The 20,692-nt window shown below is 41.7% G+C and overlaps 1 protein-coding gene across 1 annotated transcript in view; it reads right to left on the bottom strand.

Annotated features, from left to right (window-relative positions):
• Positions 1–19,220, bottom strand: part of SELENOI (selenoprotein I) — a 38,254-nt gene extending 19,034 nt beyond the window's left edge. The window contains exons 1-3 of the mRNA XM_068975315.1: positions 19,080–19,220; positions 1,599–1,667; positions 1,042–1,150 (exon numbers count right to left, since the gene is read on the bottom strand). Of these exons, the coding sequence (XP_068831416.1) occupies positions 1,042–1,150; positions 1,599–1,667; positions 19,080–19,136 (235 nt within the window). The 5' untranslated portion in view covers positions 19,137–19,220. The remainder of the gene's footprint in view (positions 1–1,041; positions 1,151–1,598; positions 1,668–19,079) is intronic.
• Between the last annotated feature and the right edge of the window lie 1,472 nt (positions 19,221–20,692).

Genomic DNA, 20,692 nt, shown 5'->3' with positions numbered 1-20,692 from the left:
AACCACTGTCTCCCACATATGCCCTCCCCCACAATCCCAAATACACTCCAGATTCTCTCTGGCCAGGGCAGAAGCTGGGTGTGGATGGAAGAAAAGACTAACAGGTCTGAAAGAAGACACTGGGAAAAGGCTGAAACTGCCTCCAAAGGAACATTTTTCCTCTCCTTCTCAGTAAGGGCCCAGACTTCTGTTAATAAATATTTAAGGTCTAACAACCATTTTCAGGGGGCTTCCCTGGTGGCTCAGTGGTAAAGAGTCTGCCTGTAATGCAGGAGACCAGGGTTTGATCCCTGGGTTGGGAAGATTCCCTGGAGAAGGGAATGGCTACCCACTCCAGTATTCTTGCCTGGAAAACTCCACGGACAGAGGAACCTGGCAGGCTAAAGTCCATGGGGTCACAGTCAGACACGACTGAGAGATGAACATTTCGCTTCACTTTTCAACCATTTTCAGAGCAAACTGGGAGTTATTAAAGGCAAGTACAAATGCTGTGCAGAGGGCAAGAGGGATCATGTTCCCTCTATAAAAGGGGGACTTTTATTCGATAACTAGAAAGAGGGAAGGGATATTTCTGGTAGGTTTGTTGGGCCTCGCTTATATTCTTTTGAGGCAAAATGTCACAGTGCTAATTTTCCATCTTCTTATAAATCGAATTACTCTTTATATACAAAAACCTCACTGCTTTTTAGATAGCATATCCAAATTCTAGAAACCAACTTGCTTTCTAGAACTTCTTAGAAGCATACATAACAGATTGTGAAAGCACAACTTAGCTTTTACACCCAATTCTAACATTTTATGTACCCTCGATGACTCGACAAGCATGAGCTTGAGCAAGCTCTGGGAGTTGGTAATGGACAGGGAAGCGTGGCATGCTGCGGTCCATGGGGTCGCAGAGTCAGACATGACTGAGCAACTGAACTGAACCAGTAATATTCAAAACTTTTCAGAATTGCAAGCATCTTAACAGAATCAGAAAACAGCCACATCTTATTTTATATTAAAGATATTTAAGATTTTATATTAAAGCAATAATCATACCTGAAGCATAAAAGTCAGGATCAAAGTATGCCAAAAGTAGAAAATTGAACACAACCAGCAGAAAGCCAGAGAAGGTTATCAGATTTGGAGCCAGCCAAGTAGGAAATACCTATTTTTTACAAAATAATTACAAAATAATTAAAGTAGTGAAATCTCTGTCCACTATATATCACAACATACAAATCTGTCATAATAAAAGCCATAAATTTGGATTATATGTGGGAGTTATATACATTAAATTGCAAATCATAATCTCCAGTTAATAGAAATAAGCATTTCTATTTTCTATGTTTTAAATAATTATATGATCAATAAACTTTTATATCATAACATTATATTTTAGAAGCATTTAAGAGGCATTTTATAAATATAATAGATCTAGAGTATAAGCTTATATGTCAGTGATGAGATAAATCAAAAGGTATGTGACTAAGGGAAGGGAGGATGGGAGAGGCAATTTCTCTAGGTGTCTTATTGTTATATCTGCAACTCCATAAAACAGTTTAAAATCTTTAAACTTTACTAAAACCCAAATGCATGCTTATTAATCATCTTACCTTTACTACAGTGTTCCAAAATGGGTGCATGACATACAGAGAAAGTGGACTGGTATCCACAGCACTGTACTGTTAAGAAATGAAAGAAAATATTCAGAGTTAATTCTTGCATAACAGCACATAGAACAATATTTCTCAAATGAAAATAACAGTACAAAAATAACCTAAAGAATATATCTATTTATATGATGTCCTTATCTAAATAACAAAACTAGAAAAGCATGAATGGGGCAAAGATGGCCAAGTACAGCCAGATTTTTTTTTTACTCAAATCAGCTTTTATAATATTACAATGTGGCAGCAGAAAACTGTATATTGCTTTCAAGTGCTCACCTACTACGCAGGATAATAAGCAGCCTGTGCATTCATACACAGACCACTCAGACAACCTCCTCCATCACTCTCAACTAACGATAATCACGCTGCTTCACCGCTTACACCGTTACTAATGCACTAACTAGTGGTGCAATCTTGGGCAAGTTACTTAAATCCTCCTAGTTTTTTCACCTATAAAATCAGGATCAAAGTTTTACCTCTGAAGATTGCCATAAGGATTAGATAAACTAAAAACATACATGAAGCAGTAAGAAGAGTCCCTAGCCCACAGTAAATGCTGTATGTATAAGCATTATGTATCATTAAGAGTGTTTTGAGCACCAAAAGAATGACAGATCCCTTCACAGCAGGAAAATGGATTCCTTAAATAAGCAAAGGAAGAAAAGAACAGGTTACATTATATTCAAAGGTATGCCCCCACTGTTAAGCTTTTAGTAAAACTTTGAAAAATTCTAACAAAACATCTGTATATAATTACACAATACTTGAAGAGTCATGTTGATGACTTATTCATCAGAGATACACATACTGGAGTGCCTGGCATGTAGGAAGCACTCACTACATTCAAAGAAGAAGGGATACAAAATTGGTAAGGAACAATTCTCATCCTCAGGGACTGGGAATATTACCTAATTTAACAAGCTGACATTTAAAAGATGGCATACTAGTCAAATGCTTGAAAAAATTTTCAACTGTGTTTTATACTTATGTTCAGTATGACTATAAAATAAGTAGTAAGAACTTTATCTGATTTTTTTAAAATCATCATTAAAGATCAAAATTTCTTCCTGAATTTTTTTTTTTTTTTGCCCCACTCCGGATCTTCCTTCCCGCCCTGCCCCTGCAACTTTAGCGCCCCCGAATCCCGCTCCCCTCCTGAACGTTTTACAGATATGGAGGAAATGTTTCCCACCAGTGTTTCAAGATTCAAGAGTGAGATGAAGCAAAAAGTAAATAAATAGAAATCATTTAAAATACTGCTCACAAAGAGTCAGCTAGGAAGTCAAATGTTTATTCAACAGAACCCATGTCTGAGTGCCTCCACTTCTCCAACTCATTTGGACGAAATGGGATAACTTAGAAGAAAATGATGAAGAACTCTGTTCAGAGCGAGAGGCTCTGCAGCTGCACCCAGACTTTCAGAAGCAGCCCCCCTTACATGAATATTATGGTCTGTGCTAAAATCGACTCCTACTTGCACAGTTCTCTACAGTCTTCAAAGCTTTTCCACGTAACAGATACCATGACATCTGAACCTCTGCAAAACGAATGTGACTCCAACTGAGAGGACCACCTGAATTTAAGTTTTCACACTGAGGACATAAAACCAATATGAACCCTGAAAGATAGCCGAAGACAAAGTGGGAGGGCCCTGGCCTCCTCTCTTTCACCAAGGTCCGAACCCAGACCCACATGATGTAGCCAGCAGGTCACAAAGCGGGAAAACCAGACATTTCAACTCTACCACCTGCTGCAAAGTACAAAAGTTGAAAGAAGTGCAAATTTGAAGAACACAGTTCAAGACATCACACAAATAGTTAATACAATGTACAGAGTACAATGCTTAATTCAAATGTTTGCTGAATAGGCCTCATTCAGCAGCTTTCCATAATTCGAACTTGGATCTAACAGGTCATTTACTCATGGTATTTTGATTAGAGAAGCTCCTCTTTTGTAAATTTGGAGTTCTACCTCTAAATCTCTATTTCAGGGGAACAGTAGAAGTATGAAAAGATTACAAAACTCAATACAAAACGGTGTCTGCCTAACTGGATTTTTTATATTTAATAATAGCTGGTAAGCTCAAGTATAGTGAGAAAATTTAATATGAGATTACAAAAGGTAGCCAACAATAAACCTAAAGAGTGCTCTGCGGTTTAGCCTTACACATCTGAGTATTTTTTCAAGGTCACATATCACCTGGTATAAACAAAGAAACTCAAAACTGTCTTGTGAATCAATAGCAGGAAAGAAGAATGAGTCAAACCTTTCATATGCCTGAAACAATAAGCAAAATATAAACTTTTAAAGGTGCCAAAAACTAGATTCAGTTAATGCCTGTCAAATATATTTTTATTTTCTATTGGAATGATGTTTTGGTAGACACCAGAATATCTGAATCAGGTAATAACCCCATGTTAAGGCCTGCAGAACTTGCTTGATCTATTGGGTTGGCCAAAAAGTTCATTAGGGTTTTTCCTTAGTCCCAAACGAACTTTTTGGCCAATCCAATACAATCTGTTGGGCTTCCCTGGTGGCTCAGACAGTAAATAATCCACCTGCAGTGCGGGAGACCTGGGTTCAATCCCTAGCTTGGAAGATCACCTGCAAGAGGGCACAGCAACCCACTCCAATATTCTTACCTGGAGAATCCCCATGGACAGAGGAGCCTGGCGGACTACAGTCCATGGGGTCAAGAGTTGGACATGACTGATCAACTAAGCACAACACAGCACAAAACAACGTTAGGCCAGACGAAGCCAGTGCCCTGGAGAAACGCTTGCAAACCACAGCCTGAGTCTGAGAATCATTCCAACGCAAAATCTCAGAAACACAACAGTTCAGGAGGCGTGTAGTTCTCATGTGCCTGACTCTCACCTACGTGAACAGGTAAAAGTCATCGGGCCACTTTACATTTTTAAATTTCTGGCCAGGTGTGATCTTAGTTCCCCGACCAGGGAAAGAACTCACACCCTCTGCGGCGGAGTCCCAACCACTGGACCACTAGGGAAGTTTCAGGCCTCTTTTTAAATGCCTCTGGTTACCAAAACATTCATTACTTCTAAAAAGACCCCAATCCAATGTTAAAACAATTTTTCTACATGATAACAAAATCCTCCCCTTGCCCCATACTTCCTTATCATGTTTTCAATTTCCCTTACACAGCTAAACAGATAAGGTTCTGATTTTTCTTCCAAACAATAATGCTTTCCATATTTGAAGATGGTTCTCCCTGTCACACTAAATCTTCTCTTCACCTGGTTAAAAAAATCTCACATTCACTGTGCTGCTCCTCTCTGGTCACAGTTTCATTCCCCTTCATCATCAAGGTCGAGTTCTCTAGACCAGAAGTTGGAAAACTTATTCCGGAAAATGCCAGAAAAGTCTAAATATTTTAGGCTTTGCAGGCCATATGGTCTCTGTAACAAATACCCAACACTGCCACTGAAGCAGAAAGAAATCACAGAAAATAAGAAAACAAATGGGCATGCTGTGCTAAAACTTTATTCCCAAAACAGGGTGTCTGGGGGCTTTAGTCTGACAACCAGTGCTCCATTCAATCCATTTTGTTGTTAAACCAACAGAAAAGTGTGATTCAGAGCAAAAGGACCATTTCAAGTGGTGCGTGAGTACAAATAACAAGAACTATTAGCCCTTCTTCCTCAATAACTTATTTCTCTAACAGGTGTTCAACACTGTATTAATTTCCCATGGAAACAAAGTCATTCTGCAGACTTAGACACAACTTCACAGTCACCTGAACTCCTCTGGCCTTCCTTATACAGACTGCAAAGCCACCTTTCTCTACATTCATACGAAGTTAATTATTGGAATCTAAGTGTAAGGCCCTACATTTACCATTTTAACACTTCATCCTGCTAGAGATCACTCATCTTTCTGATCTCCTTGGGGGTCAGACTCAGTGATCCACGTACTAACTGCTGCTGCTGCTGATAAGTCGCTTCAGTCGTGCCCGACTCTGTGAGACCCCATAGATGGCAGCCCACCAGGCTCCCCCGTCCCTGGGATTCTCCAGGCAAGAACACTGGAGTGGGTTGCCATATCCTTCTCCAAATGCATGAAGGTGAAAAGAGAAATTGAAGTCGCTCAGTCGTGTCTGACTCTCAGCGACCCCATGGACTGCAGCCCACCAGGCTCCTCTGCCCATGGGATTTTCCAGGCAAGAGTACTGGAGTGGGGTGCCATTGCCTTCTCTGACATACTAACTATGCACCCCCAAATTCTTAGCATGTAAAGCTGGGCTTCCCAGGTGGCTCAGTAGTAAAGAATCTGCCTACCAAGCAGGAGATATGGGTTCAATCCCTGGGTGGGAAGATCCGCTGGAGAAGGAAATGGCAACCCACTCCAGTGTTCTTGCCTAGAAAATCCCATGGACAGAGGAGCCCGCCAGGCTAGTTCATGGGGTCAGAAAAGAGTCAGACATGACCTAACGACTAAACAACAAACTACAAAACTGTCATATTAGCAATGACTTCATCTAAGTATAAAAATGTGGATCAAGGTTGAATTTCGAAACAGTCCCCTCAAGACTGCTATTCACACATTTAGTCATTTTTATTGGGTTTAGAATTTTGTACTATCACCAATAGTCAACCTTGCCCACAAAGAAGTCTTAATGAAATCCAGAATTACCTTAGATAATATTTTGTCAAATATTAGAAAGTTGCAAGACTTTTTTTCTTTTTACTTCAGTACAAGTCTGAAAATAAAGCAGGATTCATTCTTCATTCATTCATTCATTCATTCATTCATTTATTAAGTCAACAAATATGTGTACAACAAATATGTATGACTGTGCCAGGCACTGTGCTAGACTGCCAGAAAGAGTGTGGTGAACAAGACCAAAATGTGTCCTGTGTTCACCAAGCCCATAGTCTAGTGTGAGAAAGATGGTAAGCAGGAAAACAAGTCATAATCACAGCTGTGATCAATACCACGAAAAGCAATAAATGGGGTGCTGTCCCAGAGGACCAGGAATGAGTCTAAGGTGCTCAGAAAAAGCTTCTCTGAGGAGGGGACACTAAAGGTCAGTCCTAGAAGATAAGATAGGTGAAGAATATACAAGATAAGACAGTGAGTCAAACAAAAGTGAGACTACTTAAGAGAACATACTGTTGAAGATTCCATTTATATGAATTTCAAAATCAGACAAAATTAATTTATGGCAAAAAGAGATCATAATAACAGTCTGATGAGAGGGACTAAATGGGGGCCCTCTGAGGTGCTAGAAATAATTCTGTTTCATGACTTGGGTGACGGTTACATGGCTGTGCATAAATGCAAAAATTCATTAAATTATATACTTAAGATCTGTGCATTTGTATATAATGTATACCTTAAAAATGAGAGAGAAAATAAAGAATATATGTGTCACAGTATGCACGTGTGTATGTGTGTGTGTGCACGCAGTTTATAGGTAAAAACTGGGAAGGAGGGAGGGTACATGCCAAGACACCTTCTAAAGCAGAGAACAATATGTGGGAAGATCACAAAGTGGAGGAAAGCCATTCCACAGCTCAGTGAATGAACAAGGAAGAGTGGTATGAAGTGAGACTGGAGACGTGGGCAGACAACACCCAAAAGGTCCACAGTGAGTTTTATCATAAGCCCAATGCATGTCCTGATTTATATTTTTAAAGGATCACACTGTTTATGGTATAGAAAATAGACCGGAGGGCAGCCAAAGTGCAAAACAGTTACAAGAGTGCCACCGTATACCAGGCCAGTGGCAATTACTGGTTAGGCTAGGAGCAGTACAAGACTCTAAACTACTTCTAAAATACGCTACTAAGTGCCCATTTTTAAGCAGGACACTAGAAATGTGAGTCTCCTCTCAATTTCAAAAGGCAATTTGCTGGATCAAAAGGAGAACTGTGGAACCACTTCCTTGTACAGGTACTGTATTTTAAATCTCTTCTGTAAACTGATAAGAACACTAATGAACTGACACATCTTTGCACTAAATGCAGAGCTCTGAACAACTTATCAACCAGACTGAGGCTAGTGTCCCATCTAGTACTAATGTAGATGGTAGCACTCTACCATCTATAATCCCATTTCCCTTGCTTTGTCTTCTGATCAATATAAGGAGGAAGTCTCTAACTATCAAATGATTGCCTGTCTTTACTCACTTGAACAATAAACTTTATACTTATAAAACATATTTTAGTTAACCATGGAACTCCATGAAGTATGGACTGAGTACAAGCTAAGAATAGTTCATAAACTGCACTGATTATTAATCATTTCAGATGTAAGCAGGCTCAAACTGATGTTTCTGACTTTTTAAAATTACTCTCCAAATTCCTGACTTCTAAATCACCCATGATTTTAGGAATAAAAAGCAGGACAGTCACAAAGAACTAATTTTGGTTCCCAACTGGGTTCACTGTATTAAACTGTTTACTACTCATACCAACTTTCCAGATATCTCTTAAATGAAAGAAACACATTATCATCCTTTCTTAAGAACTCAGGGGAGAGAAAAGAAATGTCAAGTTTCTTCTCTCAAGTGTCTGTGTGGTGTTAATATGGTATGGAGGTCAGTCCCTTGCTGAGGGGTCTCAGGACTCAATCATGTTTAGCTGTTAAGTCTCTATGGGGGCAGGATCCGTTGTGGTCAACATGTACTCTACCAATCCTACAGCAGATTTCTTTAGCAATGGCATTCCAAGCCTCTGGGCAGTCATTTAAGCACAAAACATAAAACAAAAGATCCCAATTATTAAAAACTGTTAGTCACTCAACAAATGTGAAGGCAATCAAAAGAACTACCTTCACATACAAATGTGGGACTCACCAACAGTTAGCATTTTAAAATAGCAGTTAAGAGAAGGGAGAAGGCTTCCCAGCCTGATCCTGTCTGCATCTGTCACACAGTAGGAGCTCAATAAACAAGGAGAAAAGGAAAGATATATACATTTGAATGCAGAGTTCCAAAGAATAGCAAGGAGAGACAAGAAAGCTTTCCTCAGTGATCAATGCAAAGAAATAGAGGAAAACAACAGAAAGGGAAAGACTAGAGATCTCTTCAAGAAAATTAGATGTCAAGGGAACATTTCATGCAAAGATGGGCTCAATAAAGGACAGAAATGGTATGGACCTAACAGAAGCAGAAGACATTAAGAAGAGGTGGCAACAATACACAGAACTACATAAAAAAGATCTTCATGACCCAGATAACCATGATGGTGTGATCATTCACCTAGGGCCAGACATCCTGGAATGTGAAGTCAAGTGGAACAAAGCTAGTGGAGGTGACAGAATTCCAGTTGAGCTATTGCAAATCCTAAAAGATGATGCTGTAAAAGTGCTGCACTCAATTTGCCAGCAAATTTGGAAAACTCAGCAGTGGCCACAGGACTGGAAAAGATCAGTTTTCATTCCAATCCCAAAGAAAGGCAATGCTAAAGAATGCTCAAACTATCGCACCACTGCACTCATCCCACACACTATTAAAGTAAGGCTGAAAATTCTCCAAGCCAGGCTTCAGCAATACGTTAACCGTGAACTTCCAGATGTTCAAGCTGGTTTTAGAAAAGGCAGAGGAACCAGAGATCAAATTGCCAACATCTGTTGAACCATCGAAAAAGCAAGAGAGTTCCAGAAAAACATCTACTTCTGCTTTATTGACTATGCAAAAGCCTTTGACTGTGTGGATCACAAGAAACTGGAAAATTCTTCAAGAGATGGGAATACCAGACCACCTTACCTGCCTCCAGAGAAATCTGTATGTAGGTCAAGAAGCAACAGTTAGACCTGGACATGGAACAGACTGATTCCAAATAGGGAAAGGAGTACGTCAAGGCTGTATATTGTCACCCTGCTTATTTAACTTATATGCAGAGTACATCATGAGAAATGCTGGGCTGAATGAAGCACAAGCTGGAATCAAGATTGCCGGGAGAAATATCAGTAACCTCAGATATGCAGATGACACCATCCTTAATGGCAGAAAGCAAAGGAGAACTAAAGAGCCTCTTGATGAAAGTGAAAGAGTTTAAGTTGTCTTAAAACTCAACATTTAGAAAACTAAGATCATGGCATCTGGTCCCATCACTTCATGGCAAATAGATGGGAAAACAATGGAAACAGTGAGAGACTTTATTTTGGGGGTGCTCCAAAATCACTGCACATGGTGACTGCAGCCACAAAATTAAAAGACACTTTCTCCATGGAAGAAAAGCTATGATCAACCTAGATAGCATATTAAAAAGCAGAGACATTACTTTGCCAACAAAGGTCTGTCTAGTCAAAGCTATGGTTTTTCCAGTAGTCATGTGTGGATGTGAAAGTTGGACTATAATGAAAGTTGAGCACCAAAGAATTGATTCTTTTGAACTGTGGTGTTGGAGAAGACTCTTGAGTCCCTTGGACTGCAAGGAGACCCAACCAGTCAACCCTAAAGGAAATCAGTCCTGAATATTCATTGGAGGGACTGATGTTGAATCTGAAATTCCAATACTTTGGCCACCTGATACAAAGAACTGACTCAATGGAAAAGACCCTGGTGCTGGGAAAGATTGAAGGCGGGAGAAGCGGATGACAGAGGATGAGATGGTATGGTTGGATGGCATCACCAACTTGATGGACATGAAATTTGAGTAAGCTCCAGGAGTTGGTGATGGACAGGGAAGCCTGGCGTGCTGCAATCTATGGGGTTTCAAAGAGTTGGACATATCTGAGCGACTGAACTGAACTATCTTTGAATGTTTGCACATATGGATGAATAAATACAAACTACTCTGCATGTTTAAGTAGCAGTTTACAGTGACTCCATCAGTGATGAGAGAAACAATTTTCCTTTGGGAACTAGTTCACAGCAACTTGTCACTTCACAAGGGAAGTTGTTCTTACTCTCCCCCTATTAATAATACCATGTCTCCATTTCTATGTATACAGTCTCCAAAGTACAATTATACCTGTTCTCTTATTTGATATTATAAGATAGATAAGGTAGATTATTCCACCCTATTTTACAGATGAAGAAACTATAAAACTCAGGGATTAACAGCTAATAAGCGGGAAGGCCTAAACTATAAATCCTTTATGAGTCATCTTGGAACATTTTTGTGAAATGGATCACTTTGTTTTAAACCAGACTATCCTCTCCTGGCCCAAACACAATCATGGGCTACTTACTGATAGATCCAATATAGTGAAATTGTTATTTCTGTCTTCCAGTTGGTGCCAGACATATTCTAAGGTCATTAATCCCCAATGAGTCAAACTCTTTATACAAATTATACAAATAATCAATCCGTTCCCCTTCACTGTTCATTCACTCTCTTGATGGTGGAACCTGTAACTTGCTTCTCATTGACAGAATACAGTGAAGGTGACTGATGTCACTGCCTTGATTGAGAGACTATTATAATTTTTTTTTTTTTGGCCATGCTGAGAGGCATTTGAGATCTTAGTTACCTGACCAGGGATGGAACCCAGACCCTCTGCGTTGGGAGGGCAGAGTCTTAACCAGTGGACCACCAGGGAAGTCCCAAGAAAACATTATACACAATGGTGACGAGATGCCATTTCCATAATATAATTCATTACCTAGGTCTCCATTTTAACAGTTTGAAGATGAGTTTCCTGTTGACCTTAAAGAAGCAAACAGCACATGAAGTGCCTATGGTGACGGCCATGTGGCCAGAAAAGTGGGCAACTGCTAGGAGCCAAGAGCCTTGGCCCAACAATTAGAAAGAACTAAATTCGGCCAACAGCCACATAAGCCTGGACGAGGACCCCGAACTCCAGATGAGAACACAGTGCCAATGACACTTACATGGCAGGCTGGTGACACATAAGCAGAGAAGCCAAGTCACTGGTGCCCTGACTCACAGAAAAGTGGGAGCCAATAAATGTGCATTGTTTCATACCACCAAATCTGTGGTAATTTGTCACCCAGCAATAGAAAACCAATATCCAATACAGAAAGCACTACACCATCCTCTTTCCTAGTATAAGAGATAACCTGAGGCCCCATCCACAAAATCAAGACTACCTGGGGCTTGAGAGCGAACACATGAATGTTACAATAATATAGCTTCCTCCTTCTTTACATTCATTTCTTGGTTTATTACTTGCTCTTCAATACAATGGAATATTCCTTTGATGAGGTGCTTCTCAAAATGTAGCTGCCAAGCGGAGTGCAAATTCTTGCACCCTACCTTTAATATACAGAATCAGACAGCCTGGAGGTGGAGCCAGCAATCTGTCTTTTAACAAAGGCTCCAGGTGATTCTGAAACACTCGCAAGTCTGAGGACCACTGCTCTGGTGAAAACAAACATGAATGCCACTTCTGCCAATTCCTCAGCTGAAGGACAAGCCACATCATCAGCTCAGTGCTCAGAATACGGGAGTGGGGTAGCCTATGCCTTCTCCAGGGGATCTTCTCAACCCAGGAATTGAACCCGGATCTCCCACACTGCAGGCGGATTCTTTACCAGCTGAGCTACCAGTGAAACCCTAACCTCCTGATAGCGACTTCAAATACTGCAGTGCAAACAAAGACAAGGTATAATGAAATTCAGCAGGTATTCACTAAATGCAAGGCACTGTCCTAGTAATAATCTACTAAGAAAGAAAAACATCAAATCTAACTGAAAATGAAAAAAGGGGAGGCATTATATTAACCCTAGGACAGACATTTGAAGTTTCTAAAAGTACTTTTCATGGATCACAACCTTGTTGTGGTGAAGGGGCTTGTGTAACTCAATGAAGGTATGACCCATGCCATCCAAGGCCACTCAAGACGGACAGGCCATAGAGGAGGTTCTGGCAAAATGTGTCATGCAAGGATGGTCACAATGACAGACAGAAATGGTAAGGATCTAACAGAAGCAGAAGAGATTAGGAAGATTGAAAAGATTACACAGAAAAACTGTACAAAAAAGGTATTAATGACTCAGATAACCACAATGGTATACCTAGCGCCACACATCCTAGACTGTGAAGTCAAGTGGCTCTTAGGAAGAATTACAAAGCTAGTGTAGGTGACAGAATTCCAGCCAAGCTATTTCAAATCCTAAAAGATGAAGATGTTAAAGTGCTGCACTCAATATGTCAGCAAATTTAGAAAACTCAGCAGTGGCCACAGACTGGAAAAGGTCAGTTTTCAGTCCAATCCCAAAGAAGTCCAATGCCAAAGAATGCTCAAACTACTGAACAACTGTACTCATTTCACATGCTAGCAAAGTAATGCTCAAAATCCTTCAAGCTAGGCTTCAGCAGTACACGAACTGAGAACTTCCAGATGTCTGAGCTGGATTAGAAAAGGCAGAGGAACCAGAGGTCAAACTACCAAAAATCGTTGGATCATAAAGAAAGCAAGAAAACTCCAGAAAAAATATCTAGTTCTGCTTCATTGACTACATTAAAGCTTTTGACGGGGCAGATTACAACAAACTGTGGAAAATTCTTAAAGAGATGGGAATACCAGACCGCCTAACCTGCCTCCAGAGAAACCTGTATGCAGGTCAAGAAGCAACAGTTAGAATCAGACATGGAACAATGGACTGGTTCCAAATTGGGAAAGGAATATGTCAGGGCTGTATATTGTCACTCTGCTTATTTAACTTCTATGCAGAGTACATCACACGAAATCACAAGTTGGAATCAAGATTGCTGGGAGAAATATCAAAAACCTCAGATATGCAGATGACACCACCCTAATGGCAGAAAGTGAAGAAGAACTAAAGAGCCTCTTGCTGAAACAGGAGAGTGAAAAAGCTGGCTTAAAATTCAACATTCCAAAAGCTAAGATCATGGCATCCAGTCCCTTCATTTCATGCCAAACAGTTGGGGAAAAAAGTGAAAACAGTGACAGATTTCTTGGGCTCCAAAATCACTGCGGACAGTGACTGTGGCCAGGAATTTAAAAGTCACTTGCTCCTCAGAAGGAAAGCCATGACAAATCTAGACAATGCATTTAAAAGCAGAGACACTACTTTGCTGACAAAGGACCATACAGACAAAGCTATGGTTTTTCCAGTAGTCGTGTACAGATGTGAGAATTGGACCAAAAGAAGGCTGAGCATCGAAGAACTGATCCTTTCCAACTGTGCTAGAGAAGACTATTGAGAGTTCCTTGGACTGCAAGATCAAACCAGTCAATCCTAAAGGAAATCATTTATTTCCTGAATATTCATTGGAAAGACTGATGCTGAATCTCCAATACTTTGGTCACCTGATGTGAAGAGCCGACTCACTAGAAAAGATCCTGTTGCTGGGAAATATTGAAGGCAAAACAAGAGGGCGACAGAGGCTGAGACAGTTGGATGGCATCACTGACTCAATGGACATGCTGCTGCTGCTAAGTCGCTTCAGTCATGTCCGACTCTGTGCAACCCCATACATGGAAGCCCACCAGGCTCCCCCACAGCGGACATGAGTTTGAGCAAACTTGGGGAGACAGTGGAGGACAGGGAAGTCTGGAGTGCTGCAGTCCATGGGGTTACAAGAGTTGCAACTTAAGACAATTAAAACACAACTTAATGACTGAACAACAACAAAAGTACTTTTTATCAATACAAGACTTTAAGAACTGCACCCACAAAGACTATGACTCAGTGGGCAAAGAGATGCCATTTCCATGAAATTGTCATTTACATCTGCTGATGAGTCAGACAGGTGGGGAGAGAAGATTGGAGAAGAATTAGAGCAGTGAGACAAGAACAAGCAGGTCTCGATGACAAACATGTTTCCTTGCTAGACTTTATCCATAGTAAACAAGAGATGAGGAGATAAGACAAAAGGAGGGACTGTCTAGTGAAGGAAGCTGAACTCCTCGCTGAGGACTCTGGATATCAAACACAGGAAAAACACGTGGGAGGCACTACAGATGCTCAAGAAGGAGACTGGTGTTTGAAAAAATTTACTTACTCTTCCTTAGCTAAAACATCTTTCCTCTTGGTATAACCTTCTGGCACGTGAGTATATGTACATATGCTATATGCCAATTAGTGTTCACAAGCAGAGAAGTACAAATGCCAAGGGCAAGGAAGTAAACTTACCTAACTGCATTTATTAACTCTATCTGTTTGCTTCCTTGCCCATATGCCACCTAACTGAGTTACTTGAAGGCAGGAATTCTAGCCTAGCTTAATTTTGCAGTTGCAGTGCTGTGTCTGAGCCAGAGCAGGCCCTCAATAAATGCTTACTGGATAAACAAAACCAAACTGCATGAACTGGTAAGGGTGCAGGCCAGATTCCAGTTCTTTAGCACAACCATCAAGATGTACAAAGCCTTTCTTTTCCACCTGAATTCACAATTATCAAAGTTCCTGTAAATAGGCTATTGTTTATAGCCAAGTTAATTATTACCACGATAGCAGAAACCGATTCGTCATAAAATTATAGTCTTGATACCAAACAAGATTTTTCACAGAACACTTTTTCTCTGAAGCAAAATGATACAATTTGAAACTAGCTGCTACACTATCAATTAAAACTAAGCCTTCCTTAGGTCAGATTAGGTAAACCACAATATAAGTTTCACCCTTAGATAAGTGGAAACATTCTTCAACTCAGGATAGGAAGAAAGCAGGAAAGATAAGTCTGGTGAGAGTGAAATCCCTCAACATAACTGTTTAAAGGTACATTAATAAGCAACTGAGAACAATGGTGATTTATTTTCACGTTCAAAATATGAAAGTATCCTTCCAGTTTCCTGGAAATGCACAGCTCCATTTTACCATACTTCCAAATGGTTTTTATTCTTGTACGTTTTCATTCCTTCAATAAATATTTGTCAAATGCCTACAATGTTCATGTGCTAGACCTTGGTCATGTGCAAGAAGAGAGCTGTAGGATTTGCCCTCCCAGAGCTCATATCCCAACAGAGAGGGCGGACACTCAACAAATTATGCAACTGTTTAATAAGGCTGGGGAGACACAACAAGGAACACAAGTGTTAAGAGAGCATGTAACACTGAATTCATCCCATGCTTCCTTTTGCCCTCAAAGTCAACTGCCTTAACACTTTCTTACTACCGAAACCTAATTACTACTGTGTGTGCACCCCTTTCAGGAGTTATTCTGAATAACTGCCAGGTTTTCAACTGTTAGCTCTCAGATGTACCTCTGGGGAAGATAAACTGAACTGGTTCAAAAGTAATTCTTCCACCAGCTGCTTTGATAATATAAATTTTTCTCTACATCTCTTTGCTTTAATATATACAGTCATGTCAGGAAATTAAAATCTCTCTTTTGAGTGTTTTGAGTCTTCACCCATTCATGGGATGATCTTCTTCAAAAGCTGTTTTAATTCAATAAGCATTTACAAAAAGCCCAAATAATGGAATATGTGATCTTCAGGAAGAAAAGGCCTCCAGGTATAATTTACGTTCCAGGAAAACAGACCACACAGATTTTTTTGCCCTCTGGAGTCATATTTTTTAATATGAACACAGTACCGAGTAAAGAACCGTCTGCTAGAAGAAGTTTATAAATTTGTGCCATGCACTCCCCACACCCACTTTTTTAAAGTAAGTCTCATTACAACTAAAAGAAGATCAACAAACTATGTTTTAGTGAACATTGGATGTTTGCTAAATTGACCTTTGCTTTCCAGAATGATAGGAAATCTGCTGTCAGGCACAGGAAGTGAGTCAGATAACGGAAGGGGGAAAAATAAGAACAGAAAAATCACACAAAAATTTCCTATAAATTAGGAAATATAAATCTAGGAAAGGCTGCTTATTTTAAAGAAAAAAAAAATTAGATTCCCTATCACCGACACTGTTGCAAATAAAACAGTTATTCTGTTGGCACTTACAGAAAGCCAGATCCTAGAATGGAAGAAAAAAAATTTTATATCAATATTTACAGTGCAAAAGAGATAACAGAAAGGGGAAAACAAGAGGTATCTGGGTTAATAACCTTCTTCAGTGAAAGCCTTGCACTGGGTTAAATTTCGACTTAAAATTTTCAGACAAGTCAGCATCTCAGTTCAAAACAGTATGGCATAATATTGCTCAAAAGCAGAGGAATGCACTATGTCCCTTACAGTTATTCCAGTTTGAAGAGATCCACTGTGATTTTTCTGTTACGCATTCCACAAATGTTTACTGGATGCCTATGCACAGAAGTAATGGGGAGACACCTAAAGAACTAATCTCATAGAGGAGCAGAGGGTGCTATAAGAGCATCTTTGAGAGGTATGAGATATTTAAGGAATGCTTCTCTGAGGAAGCAACATTCAAATTCAGGTGTGAAGATGAGGGACTTTCCTGGTGGTCCAGTGGTTAGGATCAATGCAGTGGTTAGGCTGCAATGCAGGGGATGAGGGACCAGGGACCTCAGTTCCCACATGCTGAGCAGCAACTAAGCCCTAAAACTGGAGATCTTACATACCACAACTAAGACCCAATGCAGCCAAATAAATGAATAAATCAATGTTTTTTAAAAAGATGTGAAGATAAAGATAAATGGGGAGCTACATTCTTGGCAGACATAACATTACTTGAAGATCTGAAAAAAAAGGAAATGGGAGAGATGGCAACTGATGCTGGCAAGAATAGAGAGTGAGAGCCAAGTATGAAGCTGATGACACAGACAAGGGCCAGATCATAGAGCCTTGCAGATGATGTTCTAGATTTGAGGACTTCATTCCAAGAGTAAAGGGAAGACAGTGGAGGATTATAAGCAAAGAAGTGATGTGACCAGTTACACACTTTAAAAAAAAAGATCATTATGAAGCAGAGAAAAAGGACTGGAAGGGCAAAAGTGGATGTTAGTAAGCAACCAAATCAAGCAGCATTGAACTGTAACCCAAAGTATAAATATTCATAAACTCATATGCATATAAGTAAATCACTGAATAAATATATATTGGGGAGAAACCATAACTCTTCCATGCAGAAGTCCAAATAAAATTAGGTCAATATTCTGCCCTCAAGGAGGTGAAGTATAACTCTCCATCCCTTAAATGAGGTCTCTTTCTTCCAAAGAGATTAACTTTACAGGGAAAACCCTGACAAACACTACCTCAGCAAGGGAATCAAAGTCATCAACAGTGATTAAGTCGCGATGATGACATGTACTCTTAGGACAATGAGAAAGGCACTTCAACCCCATAATCCTGTCTAATCATGAGAAAAACATCAGACAAATCCCAGTTAAGGGGCATTCTACAAAATACCTGACTAGAACTCCTCAAAACTATCAAGGTTATCAAAAACAAGACTGAGAAACCATCATAGCCAAGAGGAGGCAACAGACACGTGACAACTAAATGTTATGGATTATGGATGAGAGCCCAGAACAGAAAAAGAACATTCGGTGAAAACTAAGTATGAACTTCAGTTAATAATACTGTGTAAGTATCAGTTCATTTTAATTGTGTCAAATGTACCATAAGATGTTAATAACTGGGAAAATTGGATGTGGGGTATATGGGAACTCTGTACTACCGTCACAATTTTTCCGTAAATCTGTTCTAAAAACCATTCTAAAATTAACAGATTAAAGCGTATGTGAGGAGAGTGGTAGTGGAGCCATCTTTCTCGTTTAGGCTAAAATGATGAAACTTAACAGGACCTGGTGATTCACCGGGCTCGTGGGTGGGGTAAAGTAATCAGTAGTGAAAGCTGCACAGGTAGCAAGGATGAAAGGTTACTGCCCAGATTTCGGGCTTGGACGACTGACTGGAGTCATTCGCTCATTAAGGGAGCAGTGGAGAAGAACGTTACCTGAAGGAAAGATAACGACCAGCAGGTCCTGGAGGCCCATTATGTACCAGGCGCTTTCCAATGCTCATTTTGCAAGGTAAAAACTAGTATTTAGCCCAACGCCAAATAAATTAGATTTGGGTATCAGGTCCGGTATCAGGTTTACATGAGCTCCAAAGCCCGCGCTCTTTTCACTACACAGTTCCAGGGTCTGCCCGTGCACATATACCGGCACTGGCCGCCCAGGCGCCTCTTTTCTGGGAGTGGAAGCGGGTGCATCTGCAGTACGGCCCTTGCAGTCACTCCCCTTCCCCGGGCCTCATCTATCAAGAGATTCTCTCCATCGCCGAAATTGAATGCAAGAGAGGCGGGTAAAATCTTCATTAAAATAAAGACAAGACACCACAGAAGAGAACTGCATCACCTCTCAAGGAACTAAAAATAATAACTAAGTAAAGAAGCCAAGGGAATTCTCCCGCTCCACTCTCGTGGAGCGGTCCCCTAAGGAAAAGGCAATCCCCCGGGAGGGGGCCGAGTCGGAGCGGCGGGCCTAGGATGCTCCCACGCTCCCCGACCCCAAATCCCCAGCACTCGGCAGGACCCCCGAAGAAACTGCCGCCAGTCTGCCCGGAGCCACGCGGCGCAAGGTGACACAAACCACGCCGGCCTCTCAGGCGCCTAGGAGAGGCCGGGACCAGCAGGGCAAGGGGGGTCCGCGGGGCCCGCGCTACCTTGTACTTATCAAAGCCAGCCAGCTGCTCCGGGCTCACGTATTCGTAACTTGCCATGACGACCCGAACACAAGCGCCCAGTCGGCAGCGACTCTCCACGACGAGACAGGAAACCAGAAGCACTACACCGGCTGAGCAGGACTGGGAAGAACCAGGACGGCAGAGAAGCCAGAAGAGCCGCGTTCCGCCCACCGCGCACGCGTACCCGCCCCCGCCACTTCCGCCGCCTCTCAGCACGCAAGCGCAGTCATCACTTCTCCCCGCCCACCGAGGGAGGAGTGCCAGGAGGCTCACGCGGGGGGGGGGCTTCACTGTCTTAGCCAATCAACGTGGACCTGGGACCACTAAGTCCCGCCTTCTAGGCCTCCTCGTCGCTTTATTCGCTAACGTCAAAATTGGTGAGTTGAGGTAAGGCAAGAAGGGAGGTGAAAGGTCAATTTCCCAGGAGGGCTTGCTCTTCGTCCCTGGGGAATGCCGGTGGTACGGCGGCGTCTGTGCTTGGGTAGAGATTTGGTGGTACCGTTTTAGTCTCGGGGGGCAAGGTAGAATGGTTGTGTGCGAATCAGTTCAGGAGTTCCTCAGAAAAGAGGACTTAGTCCTCCTAAGTCGTAAAAAGCAGAAAAAGCATCTGTGCCCAGCCCGCTTCCAGCTCGTAGCGCGGTATGCTGCACGCAGTGACCTAATGACTGTGACTTGCTGTAGAGAAGCTGGTGAGAGGCTGTTTGCAGTTGGTAAAGGGGCGTGAAAGGGCGTAGGTACCTGGAAAGGGGGAGGCGGGCTAGGGGCTCGGCGCGCCCCACGGGCCACCCCCCGACGTCGACCACCTACCGCCGCGTCCCAGCCCGCGGCCGCGCTGGCCTCGGCGCTGCCGGCCCGTGACGCATATTTGTGAATTTTGAGCACAGACTCCGCTCTATTCCAAATGATGGTTGCTAGTGTCTTCCAAGCAGAGGCGTTGGCCTTTGAGTCTCTTGTTTAGTCGCTAGGTCGCGTCGCACAATTTTTGCAACCCCGTGGACTGTAGCTCGCCAGGCCCCTCTGTGCATGGGATTTCCCAGGCAGGGATACTGCAGCAGGTTACCATTTCCTTCTCCAGGGGATCTTCCAGACCAGGGACTGACCCCATGTCTCCTGCATTGCGGGCATCCCAGGTGGCGCTAGTGGTAAATAACTAGCCTGTCAATGCTGGTAGACGTTAAGAGACGGGGTTTCGATCCCTGGGTCGGAAAGATTCCCTGAAGGAGGGTATGTCAACCCACTCCAGTATTCTTGCCTGGAGAATCCCAGGGACGGAGTAGCCCAGAGTCGGACACGACTGAAGCGACTTGGCAGGCACGCCCGCATTGTAGCCAGATTCTTTACCACTGAGCCACTTGGGGATCCTTAAATGCATTTGCAAGAAGTTAATTTTTATAACTGAAACCAATTGTAGAAAAAATTAGATCAATAGCTAGTGTGTATCAGTCTAGTAAATAATAATAATAGTTGATTGTGCTGTTACTGCTGCTGCTGCTAAGTTGCTTCAGTCGTGTCTGACTCTCTGTGACCCCATAGACGGCAGCCCACCAGGCTCTACCAGTAGCATAATTATTAATTATCCTTCCATGTGGGGA

Source organism: Capricornis sumatraensis, chromosome 1, assembly GCF_032405125.1.
Source record: "Capricornis sumatraensis isolate serow.1 chromosome 1, serow.2, whole genome shotgun sequence".
Lineage (NCBI taxonomy): Eukaryota > Metazoa > Chordata > Mammalia > Artiodactyla > Bovidae > Capricornis > Capricornis sumatraensis.
The sequence above is the reverse complement of the archived record's forward strand: the minus strand, read 5'-3'. Positions and strand labels throughout refer to the sequence as shown.